Below are 20,426 nucleotides of genomic sequence, written 5' to 3' on the forward strand. Positions count from 1 at the left end.
GCAGCGTGGGCTCCGCAGGAGGGTGCAAATTTCAAACCAAAATTTAAACGCCTACAACCGCGAATGCACATGATACAGGATTTCAGAAGGCTGAAGGAAATTCTGCATCTAACAAATGCCATAACATGAGAGTAATGCTCACCCCTCTTCTCCGCCAACAGATGAGCAATTCGTTTGTACAGTGCTGTTGATGCTGGACCCAGTCCGCCACTGGCTGACATGACCGCCGGAACAAAGGAGGCTTGCTCAGCCTGCCTCACCCGCTCCTCATAGTGCCTTCTCTTTTCATTTTTATGTCGCTGATACACAATAGTATGTGGTGCAGATCGATCTGAGCGTGAGTGAGGATTAAAAACCCGTATATCAATAAGTGTACGCTCAAAACGACTGCCCTACAAACCATTGGCAGCGACATCCAACCGGGCACGGTCTTCCACATTTGCGGTCCGGTAGCGAAGACGCTCCCCCGTCAGCGGTTGCAGCAATGGCTCGATGGACACACTGGTGTACACCTCGTCCAGCAGCCGGGCCGTGACGTCCCGAATACCATTGTGTCTCATGGAGGGAAACCCTCCATAGGGGCACGACAGGGAATGCGCGACAGTTGCCTCTTGGCCGCAAGAGCAGTGTGACGGTACCCTGGCCGGTGTCCATCCGTAACGGAGGCAGAGTCCGTCCCAAAACTCTCCCTTTGTTAAAATTAAAATGATATTTCTTAAGTGGGCGGCACGTCAGCCAGCTCGACGACCCTTTCTCCTTCGCGACGTCTATGACATGTCGTAGCGACTCCGACGCACTGCCCGATATCGCGTCGAATTCCAGTTTCTGATGACGCCTTGGCGTCTCTCTTGGCGATCTGATTAACACTACATGGCTAGTGGGCGAAATGCATTTACCGGTCGATGGTATGCAGAGCCAGCCCCTCAGATGCACATAACTGCAGCTCGGAGGAGTGCAAACGACAGACAGCATCTGACATAGGCCATAACCTCGCCGTAGGGTTTGCCATCATGCTGTGCCAGCATAGCGCATAATCGCTTCAAAAACCGCAAGCATTCTGGGGATGCACTGCCAGCCGTGGTGAAGACAAGCGGGGGTAAAGTTACCACGGTCAACATTGACAATCCTTTCGCTGTACTTCTGCCTCTCGTGCAATGATGATTTATGGCGGACATCCGACCTGCTCACTTTGTAACCTTCAACGCTGGTCTCCTCCATTGGGCTTGGTTGTTTGGCAGCTCCGGTTGACACCTCCAAGTGAACGTCCTGAGGCATGCACTCATCCGGCACGACTTAGTTGTAGAAAATGTCATTGAAGCTGTATTCTCTGCTAATGCAATAACTGGCCTTGACTCGTGCATTCTTGAACAAGGATTCTCACATGGCAGAAACCGAAACGAGCACGGAGGTGGTATTGATGTGTTGATCAAGTCCACCTTTGCTTCTGATAATCTAGACTTACTTCGGTCCGCGGAACGTACAACATTTTGGGCTATGTGTTGCAAGTTTGGTGATTGGTTCTGTGTACCGCTCCTACTCCTGTAGCCCCACCAACCTCTGTCTCATCAATTCACGTGGCGAAACACTACCTTAGGCCAAAGAACTGTCCCCAAACGTAGTTCCAGCGGCGGATTTCAACGTGCATTGTAAAGATTAGCTTGGTAGCGAAAAATCAAACCCTCTCGGGGGTAGCCTTGTGGATCTTTGTGTCACACACGAGCTAACGAAACATGTTCGAGAGCTCGCTTGAGGTGCCACCCCGCTAAACCTCATCCTGTCGACTTTCCAAAATCCATCAGCACGAATATACTTGAACAATTGGGTCGCTAAAATCATGGAACTCAATAAGTTAACTTCCTGACCATTTCAACAAGCCGGGGACAGACAACCACGCAAACTGTGCGGCGTTAAGAGCGTGCTGGCGGAGTGTGACTCGGAGCACACCTCAAGGCCGTCCATTGGGCCTTCATTATCACCCACGATGCAGAGTTGGCTTGCCTTAAAGTTGCTATTACCATTGCTGCAGGCATGGAACAGGTCATTATCCATCAATCTCCCGAAATCCGCTATTCTAATCCCAAGTGGTGTGTGTTCTCCTGATCGCACATAAATGATGCGTATTAAGAGAGCATGTCTGAGAAAACCAGAACATATGTGCAAGTCGATCTCTCAGATTTCGCTCAAATTTTGCAGGTAGATTTGCTTTGGGGTGTAGATCGATATTCCTAAGCCCGCACAAAATCTTTTGAAGGGAACCATGAAATTGGCATACCCTCAATATTGGCCCATTAGCCCCATCCCTCACACAAACAAGTCAACAAAGAGGCATCTTTGGATTGAGGAGTGCTGGTTTCGAAACAACTGGTTTGAAGCTCAAAGTAGAGCTGCTGTTAGCTCAGAGCAGAGCTGCTGTTAGCTCAGAGCAGAGCTGCTGTTAGCTCAAAGTAGAGCTGCTGTTAGCTCAAAGTAGAGCTGCGGTTAGCTCAAAGTAGAGCTGCTGTTAGCTCAAAGTAGAGCTGCGGTTAGCTCAAAGTAGAGCTGCTGTTAGCTCAAAGTAGAGCTGCTGTTAGCTCAAAGTAGAGCTGCTGTTAGCTCAAAGTAGAGCGCTGTTAGCTCAAGGTAGAGCTGCTGTTAGCTCAAAGTAGAGCTGCTGTTAGCTCAAAGTAGAGCTGCTGTTAGCTCAAAGTAGAGCTGCGGTTAGCTCAAAGTAGAGCTGCGGTTAGCTCAAAGTAGAGCTGCTGTTAGCTCAAAGTAGAGCTGCGGTTAGCTCAAAGTAGAGCTGCTGTTAGCTCAAAGTAGAGCTGCTGTTAGCTCAAAGTAGAGCTGCTGTTAGCTCAAAGCAGAGCTGCTGTTAGCTCAACGTAGAGCTGCAATGCTAAATGGATGTAATATAGCGCAAGGCAGAGCCGCAGCAAATAGCTAGATAACACCAGTTGTGAGAGTGGACCCGATTAGTGGGTACGATAATTATGATGGTGTGAATAAGTTGGTTAGGGAGGGATGGTGGGAAAAGAAACACTGCTGAAGCACGATCCGTTGTCTGGAAGAGCACAACAGGGCAAGCAAGATTTGTTTTTCTTTCCGCAAAATGGGCTGGTGCCATTTGTGATTACGCAGCAAAACAAAGCGCATGACGTCAGTCTTGAATGCAGTACAAAGCAATGCAGTGCAGTGTGTGCGCTAGTTCGGATTGTTGCTAACAAGTACTAGCACAGCTAGTACACCATTAGCCCCATCCCTCACACAAACAAGTCAACAAAGAGGCATCTTTGGATTGAGGAGTGCTGGTTTCGAAACAACTGGTTTGAAGCTCAAAGTAGAGCTGCTGTTAGCTCAGAGCAGAGCTGCTGTTAGCTCAGAGCAGAGCTGCTGTTAGCTCAAAGTAGAGCTGCTGTTAGCTCAAAGTAGAGCTGCGGTTAGCTCAAAGTAGAGCTGCTGTTAGCTCAAAGTAGAGCTGCGGTTAGCTCAAAGTAGAGCTGCTGTTAGCTCAAAGTAGAGCTGCTGTTAGCTCAAAGTAGAGCTGCTGTTAGCTCAAGGTAGAGCTGCTGTTAGCTCAAAGTAGAGCTGCTGTTAGCTCAAAGTAGAGCTGCTGTTAGCTCAAAGTAGAGCTGCGGTTAGCTCAAAGTAGAGCTGCGGTTAGCTCAAAGTAGAGCTGCTGTTAGCTCAAAGTAGAGCTGCGGTTAGCTCAAAGTAGAGCTGCTGTTAGCTCAAAGTAGAGCTGCTGTTAGCTCAAAGTAGAGCTGCTGTTAGCTCAAAGTAGAGCTGCTGTTAGCTCAACGTAGAGCTGCAATGCTAAATGGATGTAATATAGCGCAAGGCAGAGCCGCAGCAAATAGCTAGATAACACCAGTTGTGAGAGTGGACCCATGAAACCAGCACTCCGTTAGCTAAGCACTATTGACGCACAGCAAGGGTCAATTTATGTCAGCACAGGCAAGCATTGCGCAGCTAGAGTTCAGTAGCTCATTACTCACCCGAGTTGGGGATCATGGCATCCATGGCACGGCAGCAAGCCGGGACGATAGCTGGCGCTTAGCGCTTGTTGTAGTCCGGATGTAGCATAGACACGCATCGCTCTTTCCACTGACCTGCCACTCGGAAGAAGGAGTCGGGGCACTAGCCATAGCAGCGGTGGTGGCTGCACCAATGTAGACCGAATGCCCGGAGTAGTTCGACTGGGATGGTACACCGGCCGCAGCGACAAGAGACCATACTGTTACTGTGAATGACTGCCTGGTCAGCTGCTGTCTGTTCGAGAGTACGAACAAGAGTTGCTCTGGTCCCTCGCGACGAGTGACAAATGGGTAGCTAACAATGGCACGGACTGGGCAGTACGGCGGTACAGACGGGCCAATGTCACTAGTAACGCCTTTACCGAATGGGTCCGTCTTGGATGAAAGCAGGAAGAGTTGCAAGCGTCCGTCACCAGGGGAGCTAGTACAGCCCCGTGTGATGCCATTAGTGAATTCAGCACACCGAAGAAATCCAAAGAAGCAGCATGGCGGCTTGGTAGAGCAGCTTGTCATGGCCATTCAGGATACTACTTTTCCGGCGTGCATCCGTCAGGTGTCGTAGGATTGGCATAGTTATAGGAAGGCGAGGGGTGAGTACAGCCGTACCATGGCATCGCTGGATGCCCTTCAACACCCTCTTCAGAAGCCACGCATCTACTAAGGGGCCGGCAAACCCATTCTCAAGGTGGGCTTTATGCACCCCACTCGCATACACAGATACAGTTCAGGGCACGCTGATCATAGTTCATGCATGAATGTGTGTCCAGGAACGATGACTCGGGCAGCAAAAGTGAGCTTCCCCAGGAGGGACTCGAGTTGACGCTGGCCGATGCTGCGCTCGCTGATAGTAGCCATGAGTGGCGCACGGATCTCGGACAGCTTGTCCTCTGGTAGCCGCAGTCTAGGAAAATACCAAGGTCAATGATGGTGATGGCCCTCGAGCTGGGATGGAGCAAAGAGGAGTGCCGAGATACGTGAATGCCCGGAGGGGGGTGGTGAGTTGCTGGTTGGCTGCAGCCAAACCAGTGGAGATATCGAGAAAGTCATCGAGGTAATGAAGCCGGTGATCTATAGCAAACTCGTGCTGCATGATCCAGTTGACTGCTGTGGCTACTGAGTCAAAGACGGCTGGGCTGGAGCGGAGGCCGAAAGGCAGAAAGCGCTCGTAGTAGTAGGAGCCTTCCCAGCGAAGTCCTGACGGCGGACTGGGATCTGCCGAAATGCACTGCGTACATCGAGCTTGGACAAATACACAGGCTGTGGGCATGACATGATGATGTTGATCGCGTTGTCAATGCTCGCGTAGTGCAGAGAGAGCGGCTCGGCAGGAATGCTGTCGTTCGCGCCGGTGCCTTCCGGACTAGACAGATGGTGGATCATTCGCAGCTTGCCGTTCTTTTTGGGGATGGCACCAATACCAGAGCGGCGCATGAACTGAAATGGAGGTGACGGAAATGGGCCTGTGGTCTCGCTGCGGGCGCAGGAAGCAGCTAATTGCTCGGATATAAATGCCGAGTGAGTGAAAGCCAAGGGTAGATTATTAGAGAAAACCGAAATGTCGTGTTGGCCGGCAGATCCAAGAGTAAAGCCACGGCGCAGCCCATGGAGAACATACGCAACGCATTATTGATATGAGTGGTTACGTAACAGGCGGGCAAAGTGGTCAGCTAGCAGTGTGGTGTCTGCAGAGTGTATAGGAAAGAAGCTACGTACCGAGTCAAGCTATTCGGTAGCCATTCTGCTAGGAGCGGCGGGGTGGCCGATTGGCTCCGCGCTGCTGCTGGTTGCACATGATGCATGGGTGGTCCTTGCCACACTGGCTGCAGGTGTGGGAGAAGCGGCACGACGACGAAGAACAGCGACCTCCATTGAAGTTGCGGCAGATTTCTTGGCTGTCGCTGGGATGGTTGCGACCACTGGAGGTAAATGCTGCTGGCTTGGGGACGAAAAGGACACAAACCGCCCCTGGATGGGCCGTCTTACATTGAGCGCATTTTGGGTGTGCATGGCCTGTGACAGCTATCTGCCATAGGTTCACGTCGATGGTGTCCAACCTCTTCGTGCCTGGTTACTGGGCCACGAGCAGCCGCAGCTGGCGGTCGTACTCTAGCCACGCGCTTGGGAAGAACTGGCGGTTAGCAGTCAGGATCAACTGCTGTCACGCAATCAGTTCAGCAGTTCAGCAGTGCGGTGTAGGGCAGCAGCCGTGATAACAGACATGTATGTGGTCCATGCCTCGAGCCGGGTAGTTACATGATTGTATAATTATCGTGAACCTTGCGACGCACCTGCTTCGCGTACGGTCATCCGACTCAACGATATTTAGCTGGCTATCGTTATTCGGGCTGTGCACCAGCCGGAATGTTGGGCTGGAAGTGTGCAAGAATTTCAGGCAACCAACTTGAAAAATCTACGAACTCCCCTCGCAAGATACGTTCTTGCACAGCCTTGGGCACAGCTGGTGCAGGTGGCTGATCGGGTGGGTTACAAGGGCTTGGCCTGGCGTAGTGGCGGCAGCAGCCGCATTGCCTTGGCCTTGGGTGAGGAGCGGCACAATGCTCTCCGATAATAATAAAATGGCGGCCGACAAAGCCGACTACACCTCGTCACGTAGATCTACGGGAGCGCAGATCCCATGTTGAGCCCGCGTCACCTGAGCTGGCGGAGGAGGCATTGGTGCAAGTCGGGCTTCTGGGCTCGCGAGCCGTGTCCGCACTGTCATGTTGCTGGTTCTCCTGGCCGGAGCAGACCTCACTACCAAGGGCTAGTGTGCCAGCAAACGGTCCTGTAAAATACTTTTACTAAGTTTCCTTTCGGATTCAAGCCGCGCTGAGAAGGCTCGCCGCGGGGGCTTGGCAAGGCATTGCCTTGACAGTGTCGACAGTTAGGTCAGACATACTGAAGAAATACAGTGTCGAGGTGACACTCGGGCTGGCAGCAAAGCTACGAAAGGAAAAGAAACACTGCTGAAGCACGATCCGTTGTCTGGAAGAGCACAACAGGGCAAGCAAGATTTGTTTTTCTTTCCGCAAAATGGGCTGGTGCCATTTGTGATTACGCAACAAAACAAAGCGCATGACGTCAGTCTTGAATGCAGTACAAAGCAATGCAGTGCAGTGTGTGCGCTAGTTCGGATTGTTGCTAACAAGTACTACCACAGCTAGTACACCAATATTGGCACGATTTGTGGGTCTACAAACGAGCCACGGCACAGCGTACAAGAACAAGCTACGAACAAAACTCCATCAAGCCATCATTACCTCACCTTAGAAGAGTTCTTGGGGCAGCACCACTTAGCCACGCCAGCATCCCAGAAGACGAGGGAAATCATCCCTTGACGCCACAAATGATCGTCTTGAAAATAGCCAAATTAAAAGCGCTGATAAAACAACGAGCTACGTCTTCAATTAGCAAACACTGTACACCGGCAGATAGTAGAGCACCTCTTCTAGCACTGAGGACATGTCCCCCATCATCCTTTTGGGGGTTTTCTTGAAATAAACAAGTTTGAATTTTTCCACTCGACCATTCTGAAATACGTCCAAACTCATACCTGCGCAGGAAAGCTCGCCCTTCCGCGACGTCTAGTCAGCAATTTCTACTCCAACACCACCCCCAACGCTGCAGAACAAAGTGTATTGTTGACTCTCACAAGGAAAAGCAGCGGCGATCACTTGTCACTCCAAACGACAAGGAGTACTTGTACTGTACTGTACTGTCGCCTTGTACACGATGCATAGTACTTGGAGGTCCCCGTCCAGTGAGCAGATGCTTTTTTCGGCAGCTACATCGTTTGTCAGGGACGCTCTTGTCCTGTGTTTGTCTCTTCCTTTGAACATGGATATTATGGCACGAAAGATGATGCAACAGTGAAGAAATTTTCTGCTCTGAACGTAGGAGCTCCTGCTTCCTGCCGACTGACTAGACATTTGACCGGCTCACGACTGCGTCTGGAGCACACTAGAAACCCATCGTGCTCTATACCCGGCTTACAATTCGGCGACCCGGGATGCAGACAAAATGGTCAATATCAACACAATATCGGAGCTGGTCTCGAATTGTAGACACAAAAACAAGTTTTACTTGTCTAAAAAATTCACCATCAGTTACATGATTGGCTTTTCAACATGGCGCTACCTGTACCAGGTTTGGCGTCACGGTGCTTTCTCTCTCCCTCTTCACGCCTGATACAGTATGTCATTGCGGTACTGTCGCAATCGCCCTCGATTACTCAGTGACACTGCCCTGTTATCGCCTCTATTCTCATCATTATTCGTTAACTGTCATAAATAATTCAACAGCACTTTCCCATAGACACATCTACACTTCACACATACAGACTTTATTCCACACTAGCACAAAATAGCTAGACCTGCTCGTCGAGGATTCGATTGTAAATGCTGCTATCTGATGATTGCTGAAATGCGTGAAATGTAAAGTTACATCTGCACAGCCTTTCGCCTCTGTCGTGCGTTGAGTTCTCCACCTGGAGCAGCCTATATTGGCCTTTTTTGTACATGCATATAAGCATGACTCAAGTGTCGAGCAGTCTTGTCTACTAAGGGTTTGCATTCATGAACATATAAGAGCGCTCTGATCTTACAAGCATCATTAGTTTAGACGCAAGTACAGTGAAGCTTTCAGGTGTGAGTGAAATGGTGTATTAAATTGCCACCTCGTTACATTCGGAAACCTACCATTCGCCAACACCGAAGAACACTATCCCGTGCCCTATTTCTCTTTCAAATATATTTAGGTATATCCGCGGTCTTCATTTTTGGGAATTGTTGTTTAAAGAGTAAATGGAATGTCTAATTTAATCAGAGGAGTAGCCCGTACCGATCTAGATCAGTGTGATGATATTGGAACTATATCATTTGGTGCCATTAAATATCCCTTTACATATACATATACAGTAACTATAACCTTCACATCCTCATATTTACACCTGTCCATATATGACATTAGAAAAGCATGCTGCGTACTACTTCCCGTACTACCGGTACATTTTCTAGTACTCACATATTGTACAACTTTACACACCAAGATAAAATAACAAGGATGACAGCCCTTCAGGGTTAGTTGTCGGTTAGCCGGACAAGAGTGGGTTGTTGGTGTGTCCTCCCCTAGGCCCTTCACATGGTCACATGGTGTCAGAAGTGGTCCAGTCACTGTGTGTCAGTACTGCGTACCTCCGTGGTTGCTGAAAGTTTGCGTATTTTTATTTATAGTTTTTCGTTTTTTCGAGTTCGTGGGGCCGCAAGTGAGCTAGCCATGGATCTCGAGTCGTTGGCGTTTGCTCGCCACGAGCAGTTGAGGGACATCTGCCGGGGGCTGCATCTCCCCACCGGTGGTGCACGATCTGATCTTGTGCGGCGGATCCTCTCAGTATGGTTGGTTGGTTGGTATATTTTATTTTACTTCGCCAGAATGAACAGGCATTGCTGCCTTCTTTCCTGGACAAGTGGATTGTCCAAGCTCTCACAAAAAGACGAAGAAAGGAAAGAAATATTACATGAGAGTGTGAAGCATGCAATCTTATAAAATAAAAAATAAAATAAAAATTTCCATGAGAGTGTGACGCATGCATGATGAGAGAGGAGAGATAGATATAGATAGAGAGAGAAAGAGAGAGAGAGAGACTGCTTTATTGCCTGGACAAGTGAACTGTCCAAGCTCTTACAAAATGACCAACAACAACAGCAACGGCAACAACAACAGCGACAGCGACAACAACAACAGACCAACAGCAACACCACAGCAGCAGCAACAACAACAACAAGAGAGAGAGAGAGAGAAAGAGAGAGAGAGAGAGAGAGAGAGAAGAGAGAGAGAGAGAGAGAGAGAGAGAGAGAGAGAGAGAGAGAGAGAGAGAGAGAGAGAGAGAGAGAGAGAGAGAGAGAGAGAGAGAGAGAGAGAGAGAGAGAGAGAGAGAGAGAGAGAGAGAGAGAGAGAGAGGAGAGAGACGCTTTACTACCTGGACAGGGAATTGTACAAGCTGTCACAAAATGACCAACATCAACAACAACAACAACAACAACAACAACAACAACAACAACAACAACAACAACAACAACAACAACAACAACAACAACAACAACAACAACAACAACAACAACAACAACAACAACAACAACAACAACAACAACAACAACAACAACAACAACAACAACAACAACAACAACAACAACAACAACAACAACAACAACAACAACAACAACAACAACAACAACAACAACAACAACAATAACAATAACAACAACAGAGAGAGATAGATAGATAGATAGAGGGAGAGAGAGAGAGAGAGAGAGAGAGAGTGTGTGTGTGTCAGAAACAGAGAGAGAGAGGGGGGGGGGGGAGGAGGAGAGATATGCGGATTGTTAAAATGGATTTCGACATGAAGTTAGGTACAGAGAAAATTAATATGGGTAAAGGCTGGGCAAGTCGAGAGCCGTGGCTAGAGCTTTAAATGTCTGCCAATCACCTTCCGTACGGACTGCAACTGGGAGAGCATTCCACAGAATGCTGCTAACAAACTGAATTGAACGACGTCCAGCAGGACCAGGGAGGAACGGAACTCTCAGCAGGCTTGACCCCGTGTCGTCCTCAGCTGAGGTGTGGCAGGGTCGTTGATCGGCACGAACAGATTCTTTAACAGGGGACTTGTCTTGTCATTTAAACATTTGAAAACGAAGATGGCAAGCTTCTGGAAGAGAAGCTGTGGCAAGCTTGGCACACCCAGTAGCTCGAGAAGGGGGGCAGTCGGGACCAGAGTCCTTTGCTGCAGGGTCGCTCTGACACCGGATTTTGACAGGCGGTGGAGTTTATCCAGGAGCTGCTTGGAAAGACTGGAGAAGAAACAGTTGGATCCGTAGGACAGATGAGCCTGTATCATGCTGACATACCAGACTTGGCGTGCTCTTAGGCTCAGGGACCTGCCGTGTCGCCATAGCTGTCCAATTACTGGCCCGATCTTGCGTGTTACATGGCTGATATGTGGCTGCCAGGAGAGGTCATTGTCGATTACAACACCCAGGTATTTCGCAGATGTTGTTGATTCCAGGGATTGTCCTCGACAACGTACGTGTTCTTGAACATCAGCACCGCCTCTTGGCTTTACAAACAGAACTTGGGTTTTCTGGGCATTCAGAAGTAGGCCGATGTCATCTAGCCACTTGGCGAGGTTGGTCACTGCAGACGACAGAGACTCGCAGACTTGCTTGGGACACGCGTTGGAGCAATCGAGAGCGATGTCATCAGCGAATTCCTGATCTGCCACATCCGGAGGCATCGTTGACTTGACGTCAGCAGTGTAAATTACAAACAGGAGTGGGCCTAAGACACTGCCCTGCGGAACACCGCGAGAGCAAGGAACAGTCCCTGACAACTGATCCTGCAATTTGATCTGCTGTGTCCGGCCAGACAGGTAACTACAGAACCAGTTGAGTGCAGTTCCCGAGATGCCTAGCTTAAACAGTTCGGTAACGAGTCGCTCATGCCTGACGCGGAAAAGGCCTTTGACATGTCGACAAACACGATGCCGGTATACTTGCGCTCTGCCCGTGCCATTTGCCATCGATCAACAGCATACGTTAAGGCATCTTCTGTGGAGTGAAGCTTTCGGTAGGCGAACTGAGTAGGCGGAAGAAGTTGCTTGGAGTCCAAGTACTGCGTGATCTGATTTTTTACAAATGCTTCTGTGATGCGGGAGATAACTGGGAGCAGTGACACAGGGCGGTAGTTCTTTGGCAAAGTTGGGTCTCCACTCTTGAAGAGCGGACTGACGTGGGACAACTTGAAGGACAGGGGGAACTCACCGGAGGACAGGGATATATTAATGATGCGTGTAAGTGTGGGGGCAATGGTTGGATAACACTTTTGCAGGATGATGCTTGGAACTTGGTCACTGCCTGTTGCCTTGAAAGGGTTGACAGATTTCAAACTGCTTGCCACATCCTCGACTGTCACTACACTGAAGTCGGTAAATGCCCCTTCCGCCATTGGACCAGAGGGAGAACAGAGCTGAGGAGGACGCTGGGGATCATGGACAACGTCACCAAACAGCTTGCTAAGATCCGATATGGGTACTTGAGCAGTGTGCGATTGTTTCTTCCGGCCAACCACAGTATTGATGACTGACCAAAGTTTACGTTGGTCAGAAGTCTGGCACTGCTGGATGAAATACGTGTTCTTCAGGCTCCTGTCCAGCTTCCTGGCCTTGGCACGAGCAGTGCGGTGTTGACTGCGGAGATCATCACTGCAGCGGTTCTTCATGAGCAGTCGATGGAGTCTGTCTCGCTCCCGTACGCAGGCCACAAGTTCATCTGTTACCCACGGGCAGGGACGTCTATCCCGATTTCGCCTCATCCGCACGGGTGCATGCTTATCCAATGTTGACACTATGGAGGCGATGAAAGATGATGCAAGGGTGTTGACATCATCTATGGCGAGCAGAGAGGCCTGCTCTGCACTGAGATCGCTGTTGAAGGTGTCCCAGTTTATCTTATGGATGCGGCGTGTAGGTCTGTAGCTGGAAGTACGGCCTGGTGCAAACCCTGCCACAGAGAGATTCCCAAGTACTGCAAAGTGGTCACTAATGTCTAGGTAGGCTATCTCACAAGGTCCCGTCAGCGGGGAAGTTGATAGGAAGAGATCAATGATTGACTCAGTAAGGGTGGTGGCACGTGTTGGTGAAGACACATAATTTGTCATACCAAATTTGTTAAACAAGTCAGTTACTCGTATGGCCATGGGTGACTGGTTCATTTTCATAATCAACGTTGAAATCACCCAGCATGACAGTTGCCAGAACCTTCTTTCCTGGTGCATGAACTGATGCGTCTAGGCTGGACTCCAGGGAGGTCCAGAATGCTACAGGTTTGTCTGGTGGACGATAACAGCATCCAACCAGTACTATGCCACCGGAAACGCTAACTTCTATCCACAGCAGCTCTAAGTCAGTCTCCAAGTCAGTGCGTCTTCGCGCAAGAACAGATTCATGGCAGTATATCCCAACACCACCACCACGTTGCTGCAATCTATCCTTCCGATGTAGCTTGAAATGTGGGATAGTAAGTTCACTGTCCAAGATATCTGGAGTGAGCCAAGTCTCAGCCATACCAAAGACATGAATGCCTCTGTTTGACAAGAACTTTTGCACTTCGGCTGTCTTGCGCCTGATACTACATACATTCAAGAAGGCAGTGTGCAGCATGGTCATCAGCAGGCATGGTTGATTTCAGAGCCATCGCTGACTGAGGGCGCGTGCACATTTGTTTCCACTTCCGAAAGGGATGCCGAGTTTGCTTGCGTGTCGTCACATGCTGTGGTTTCTGTGGTATCATCACTGACATCAGAGGCAGAGTACTTGTCGAAATTCCACTGTCTGGAATAGAGTGGTCTGGGCCAGAAGCGACGATCCAACAGCGTCTTGCTGCAAGATGCGTGGACTACCAGTCTCGCAGACGACGACTTTTGCTTCTGAAAAACTTTACAGTCGAGAATTTTAATAGGGGGAGTCTTCAACTCCGACGAGCGACACTCCACGAAGCGTGCTAGCTGCTCCGGTGAGGAATCGCGCAGCAGATTGCCAACAAACACAACACTTTTCTTGACAGGTTTCCTGGCTGTCACCAAACGCCAGGCAGCATCTTCACTGTCGTCATCGACCTCTGGCAAATTGGCCTCACTGACTGCACTGGCTGCATTAGCTGAAGTTTGAATGTTGGTCTTAGTCTTGGAGTTCGAATTACTAGCAGTTTGAACGTTCGACGTGACACCCACGCGTTGGTGATGATCCAGGTCACTGAGGTCATGTCCTGGTACGGTAGGTCCGCTCTCGACTGGAATGTGACAAGTGGCCGCAGCATCCTGCTGGACCGGACCAGATGAAGTCAGTTCTAGTTGTAGATCTACTACGGTATTCGGGTTGGTTTCGGACTCAACGGTTGGGCAGTTAGTAGCATGGCGCCTCTTTCTTTGCGACTTGCTCTGAGCCTGAGAATCTCCAACCGTAATGGCGGAACTTCCTGAACTTGGAATGTTCAGTGCGCTTGATCTGGATAGCTCCTGAACGGTCCTAGATAGCTGGTCGATATGGCTTATCAGCCTTTTCTCACGGTCTGCAGCAGCACTTCTTTCGACATCAAGCATATCCATTATCACCGCCAGAGCGTTGTGGAAATCGCGGCAGCAGTTCGACGTGGGGAAACGATTATCTGGGACATCGCACGGCTGTTCGTGCTCATCGCTCTCTACTGCGGCCATGGTCGTGGAATCCCTGTTTGTAGACATGCTTGCAACAAAAAAAAATCCGGGTCAGAGACCCCCGTATCGCACAGCAGTGCGCGGATGGATCGGGAGATCGACACTGAGTTCGAGGAGGGGGCCCCGGATGATGACGAGCTCACTGGCTTACCTGATGCTGCTACCAGGTCGACGCTCCCTTCTCCACCCATGGATTTGTTTCGTCCCGCACCGTCTCCGAAACCTCGCTTGCCGAAAGTAAGTGATAATCCTTATTTCGGCAACAGTACTGTGAGCAACAAATTAGATTACAACAGTGAGCAGTCCTTTGCAAAGAACCAGTCGCAGTTTCAGGCCAATCAGGGTTCTGCTCCTACTAGTCCTAGTACTTACCATACGCATGACGCACCTGCACTGGCTTCCGCTAGCCGTCGTACTCGTACTGGGCGTACACATAGCAATACTAAGGTTGCATGCTCTACTCCGGAGCCAAAAGCGGTCCACGTACACCGTCAGCCCGTACATGTCGCTTTTGGTGAGGATCCCGTGTATGGAGACCCTAGGCCTAGTAGTAGTACGCACGAACTGAGTGATCAGGCGCAGGCCAGCACTAGTCGTACACGTACACCCGCAGGTCCGCATGCCCCGCACGTGCACATCGATCCTGCTGCTGAGAACCCTGAGCCTGAGGCTGAGGCTGAACACGAACAGCGTTCCGCCACCGATGTCGATGTCGATGTCGACTCGCCGTCCCAGCTGTCGATGCTCACGCAGTTGGTCACGCAAATGGCTCAAGTGCAACTCACTCAGGCCACACGGCGATTCTCTCAGAAGGTGCCACTGGCTAAACTGCGCCCTGGGGACGATGTTGAGGCATTCCTCACCAGTTTCGAACGATCCATGCGGGCGTACAGAGTTCCTCCGGACGATTGGGTCTATTTGCTAAGCCCCCAACTGACTGACAAGGCCTTGTTGGCATACACGGAACTTGCCTCCACTGAGGCTGACAGCTACGACCGCGTGAAGGAGGCCATTCTCCATCGCTATGCCGTTACCCCAGAAACGAGCCGCCGTAAATTTCGGGGCACTACGCTGCAGAGCTCGGAGTCCATGATTGACTTCGCCGTCCGTGTCCGTGACACTGGCAGTCGTTGGCTAAGCCCCGCATCCTCGCGCGAAGCCATATGTGAGTTGATCCTACTGGAACAGTTCTTGTCTGCGCTTCCTTTTGGTTTACGCACTTGGCTGCGGGAACGCAAACCGTCGTCCCTCGACCAGGCTGCTTCGCTAGCGTAGGACTATCTTGACGCACGGGATCGCGTACAGGAGCCCAGCAGTGGTCGTCTCAGCAGCGGCAGGGAACAGTCTCTTGTCTGCCACATTTGCCAGCAGCGTGGCCACATGGCCAGGGATTGTTCTAAGCGACGGGCACCATTGCCGAACACTGACGCACGTGCCCAGGTGCAGGGGTCATTTGCGTCACCCCGAGACCGGACGTCCGAGTCATCCAACCTTGCTCGAGTTCGCTGGGCTGCACCAACCTAAGGCTCAGCGCGGGACCGGCCAGTATCTTCCCCAGCTAACCCCAGTCAGACCCACTTGTCATCTGACCGCCCAGTGACTTCTCGTCCTGACCGTCCCACACCACCACCGAGACGCCCCATGTCGCAGCCGCGTTGCTATAATTGTCGTGAGCTGGGAAATATTGCTATTAAGTGTCCGAATCACACTCGCACCGCTCTGTTTTCCAGCCCAGATCAGGAAGTCCAAGATGCTGGTACAGTTCATTTGCTGCCGGATGAGGATGATCTGCTGGGTGAAGCATATTTCTGCTCACCCCTCCACCTGTAGACTCTGGTCGGTTGCCCCCGGCTAATCCCAGCGCCGCCATGGGACCAGCACCGGAGTACACCGTCGCTGGGTACGTGAATGGTACCCACGTCCCGAGCATCGTTGTTGATACCGCGTGTGGCCGCACCATGGTACACAGGACCTTGGTCCGGGACCAAGATTTGTCTGGTGAGACTACCTCCATTCGTTGTGCCCACGGTGATGTGGCCAGTTACCCCATGGCCGATCTGACCATCACCATCGACGGCATGGTGTACTATGTCAAGGCAGCAGTGTCCGAGCACCTGCCCCGTCACGTGTTGCTTGGCCGTGATGTGCCCCACATACATGAGTTGGTCCGGCTGTGTCAGCCAGCCGCCACGGACGTCTTGGTCTCTACGCGTGCACAGGCAAGGCTTCACTGAGTTGACTGGTGCTGCTGGTTTGCACGACATCTTCCCGTTCGAGGATGAACTGTTTGAGGAGTTGGCCTCGAATGCAGCGTCTTTGCGTGCACCGCCGGCGGACCTATCTAGCACACCGGAGGTGACACCGCCACCTATCTCTGCACCCGATTTGCCAGATGCCACCCGTTTCGCCGACGAGCAACGGCGTGACCCATCTCTTAGCCCATGTTGGGACTATGCTACTGGCCGACACAAGACGCCCGTCAATGGCAGTACCTTCTGTGTTCGCCAGGGCCTCCTCTACCGGGAATACTCACCGGATGGTGAAGCGGGGATGGACACCACCAGCCCCTACTACCGCCTTCAGTTGGTTCTGCCCACGGAACGGAGATCCACCATTCTGCACCTCGGCCACACCGTCCCCATGGCTGGCCACATGGGACAGGCGAAGACATCCCAGAGGATTCTTCTCCGTTTCTGGTGGCCGACGATTCTTCAAGATGTCGCACAGTATTGTTCCGCCTGTGAACCATGTCAGCGCACCGCCCGTGTTCTGCGTTATGATCGGGCACCACTTATTCCTCTTCCTGTTATTGGCGAGCCCTTCCGGGTGGTAGCTATTGACATTATCGGCCCATTGCAGCGTACTCAGTCCGGCAAGAAGTACATCCTTACCTTGGTGGATTATGCAACCCGCTATCCGGAGGCAGTCGCTCTTTCCAATATTGAGTCGACTACCGTGGCTGATGCGTTGATCTCCATCTTTTCCAGAGTAGGACTGCCAGACAAAATCCTCTCCGACCAAGGCTCCAACTTTACATCGGACGTCCTCCGACAAGTTGCTGCTTTACTCCGTATCCAGCTTACCACATCCACTCCGTACCATCAACAGACCAATGGCCTCGTCGAACGGTTCAATGGTACCCTCAAGGGTATGCTTCGTCGGTTTGCTGCTGATGCGCCACGAAGTTGGGACGAGGTGCTCCCATATGCTTTATTTGCTTATCGAGAGGTGCCTCAAGCCAGCACTGGTTTCTCACCATTTGAGCTCCTGTACGGCCGCCATGTCCGCGGCCCGCTGGATCTCGTGCGCGATGCTTGGGCTCAGCCAACGGAGGAGCTCCGGACCACTACTGCCCAGTTCGTCCTCACCATGCGGGACCGGCTTGAACGCATATCGACTGAGGCTGGCTCCCACCTTGCCACCGCGCAGCAACGGCAGAAGGCCTACTATGACCGCCTGAGTCGGGAACGCACACATTTGCTCCGGGAGACGAGGTACTGCTCTTGCTTCCGGCTTCGGCTCTTAAAATGGAAGCCGTGTGGCAAGGCCCTTACCCTATTCGGCGTGAGGTCGACAAGGTCAATTATGAGATTGACATGGGACCCCACCGGACGAAGCGATATCGGGTTTTCCACATCAACCTCCTGCGGCGGTTTCGCCGGCCCCAGCTCGCGGCCTTCACCGTTCCTATGGCGGAGGACGACCCAGACACGGAGCTGCTGCTTGACGACTGCTCCCCTCTACACGTTGATGGTGGCCGTCCTACCATTAACCCCGACCTTTCGCCGGACCAGCGGCAACAGCTCGACATGCTGCTATCGGAGTTTGAGGATACCCTCTCACCCCAGCCTGGCCAGACGACCGTGGTGGCTCACTCCATCCACACTGGCGACGCCACACCCATTCGTTCCCGGCCATATCGTCTTGCCGCTGCACACCATTCTGTTGTCCGCGATGCCGTCGACGAAATGCTGGACATGGGCGTCATACGCGCATCCCGCAGTCCGTGGTCTTCACCCGTTGTGCTTGTGCCGAAGAAGGACGACTCGATCCGCTTCTGTGTCGACTACCGTGCCCTTAATCAGGTGGCCCAGTTCGACTGTTACGCGATGCCGCGGGTGGACGAGATCCTCGACTCTGTCGGGTCTGCCCAGTTTCTCTCCACCCTTGACCTGTCCAGGGGGTATTGGCAGATCCCTCTGGCAGAGGATGCGTGTGCCAAGACGGCCTTCACCACACCGTTTGGCCTGTACGAGTTCACTATGATGCCATTCGGGCTCCATGGAGCACCTGCAACATTTCAGCGTTGCATAGATACCGTCTTGGCTGGTCTCCCGTTTGTCCTGGCGTATTTGGACGATGTCGTCATCTTCAGTCCGACTTTTGAGGACCATCTTGTCCAGCTCCACCACGTTCTTGGTCGCCTTCACGACGCTGGGCTCACTGTGAAGCCGAAGAAGTATTTATTGGGTATGGTCGAAACTCCCTTCCTTGGCCATGTGATTGGTCATGGTCGGGTGCGTGCGGACCCTGGCAAGTTGCAAGCCATCGACGATTGGCGACACCCCACGACCAAGAAGGCCCTGCGTTCCTTCCTGGGGTTGTGCGGCTACTATCGTCGCCTCATTCCTCACTTTTCAACCATCGCGGAGCCCTTGGTAGCCATGACGTCGAAGGGCCACCCCAACACCCTCCACTGGACGACCTCAGCTGCACAGGCCTTCGTTCAATTGAAAGGCCTCCTTGTCTCCGACCCGGTCATTGTTGCGCCGAACTTTGCTGCGGAGTTCTACCTGCACACGGACGCTTCCGATGTTGGTTTGGGCGCTGTCCTGACCCAGCGTGATGCCCAGGGCACCGAACACCCCGTAGCATATGCCAGTCGCAAGCTCCTCGACCGTGAACGCCGTTATGCCACCATCGAGAAGGAGTGTCTCGCCCTCAAGTGGGCCATTCTCAAATTCGCTCCGTATCTCCCCGGCAGACGCTTCACCTTGATTACCGACCACCGCCCTCTTCAATGGATCGCTCAGCATCATAGTGGCAATGCTCGGGTGGCCCGATGGGCCATTGCTCTGCAGCCGTTCGCTTTCACCGTTGTGCACCGGCCTGGTGCTCTCAATGGCAACGCCGATGCATTGTCCCGCCAGATGTGATTTTCTTCTCCTGCTGTGTTGCTCCTAGCTTCTCCATTTATTGTTTCTCTCTTTATTTAGTCATTGTCCCAGACGGTATCTCGGACCGGAGAAGGGGAATGGTGTGATGATATTGTACCTTTATATCCTTTAGTGCCGTTACATCCTATATCTATTGTTTCTCGTTTAGTCAATGTCACAGATGGTATCTGTGACCGGAGAAGGGGAATGGTGTGATGATATTGGAACTATATCATTTGGTGCCATTAAATATCCCTTTACATATACATATACAGTAACTATAACCTTCACATCCTCATATTTACACCTGTCCATGTATGACATTAGAATAGCATGCTGCGTACTACTTCTCGTACTACCGGTACCTTTCTAGTACTCACATATTGTACAACTTTACACACCAAGATAAAATAACAAGGATGACAGCCCTTCAGGGTTAGTTGTCGGTTAGCCGGACAAGAGTGGGTTGTTGGTGTGTCCTCCCCTAGGCCCTTCACAATCAGTAGAGATATTCCTTCAGTTTAATCAATGGATATAGACATACCTTTAGGCACATATCGTTGACAGAGGCACCTAGTTTGAAAGTTGTTTATCCAGTTCACTAAGCCCTTGTTTGGATCCAAAAACCCGTAAGTACGACTAGAATTTTTAACCGGAAGTGCATACTGGGATGACCAGGGAAGTCTCGTCGTACGGGTGGACGATGCCACTTCCCATTTCCAAGTACTCCAATCTCCAGCTTTCCATGTACCAGTCAAGCCTACCCACACAGCGGAAGTTCCAACCACTGTCAGGTTTGCACACGTCACCTGAGCCATTGTGTGCACAGTCGCTAGTGATCCGCCATATGATTGACATTCTGCTTTTGCTTCTGTCCAAGTTTTCCGTTCACATTGAAAGGTCCAATCGACTTGCCACGTGCGAGCACTGGTTAGAGGACAGGCATCCCATTTCACTACACAGAATAACAAATTATGCAGAAGCAAGCACA

At 51.4% G+C, this 20,426-nt stretch overlaps 2 protein-coding genes across 2 annotated transcripts; both read left to right on the top strand.

The window, feature by feature from the left end:
• Positions 1-7,100: 7,100 nt before the first annotated feature.
• LOC135826276 (uncharacterized) lies at positions 7,101-15,554 on the top strand (the record flags this gene model as incomplete). Its single annotated transcript, XM_065338907.1, has 3 exons — positions 7,101-7,129; positions 10,380-10,398; positions 14,775-15,554. Coding segments are annotated over 3 exons (828 nt in total), but the record flags the coding sequence as incomplete, so codon positions are not given.
• An 867-nt stretch (positions 15,555-16,421) lies between these two features.
• On the top strand, positions 16,422-19,435 carry LOC135826277 (uncharacterized). The gene is made up of 2 exons (XM_065338908.1): positions 16,422-17,739; positions 17,814-19,435. Exons 1-2 carry the CDS (start codon positions 16,422-16,424, stop codon positions 19,433-19,435), a joined length of 2,940 nt encoding a protein of 979 aa, XP_065194980.1.
• The last annotated feature ends 991 nt before the right edge of the window (positions 19,436-20,426 follow it).

Source organism: Sycon ciliatum, chromosome 10 (genome assembly GCF_964019385.1).
Source record: "Sycon ciliatum chromosome 10, ocSycCili1.1, whole genome shotgun sequence".
Lineage (NCBI taxonomy): Eukaryota > Metazoa > Porifera > Calcarea > Leucosolenida > Sycettidae > Sycon > Sycon ciliatum.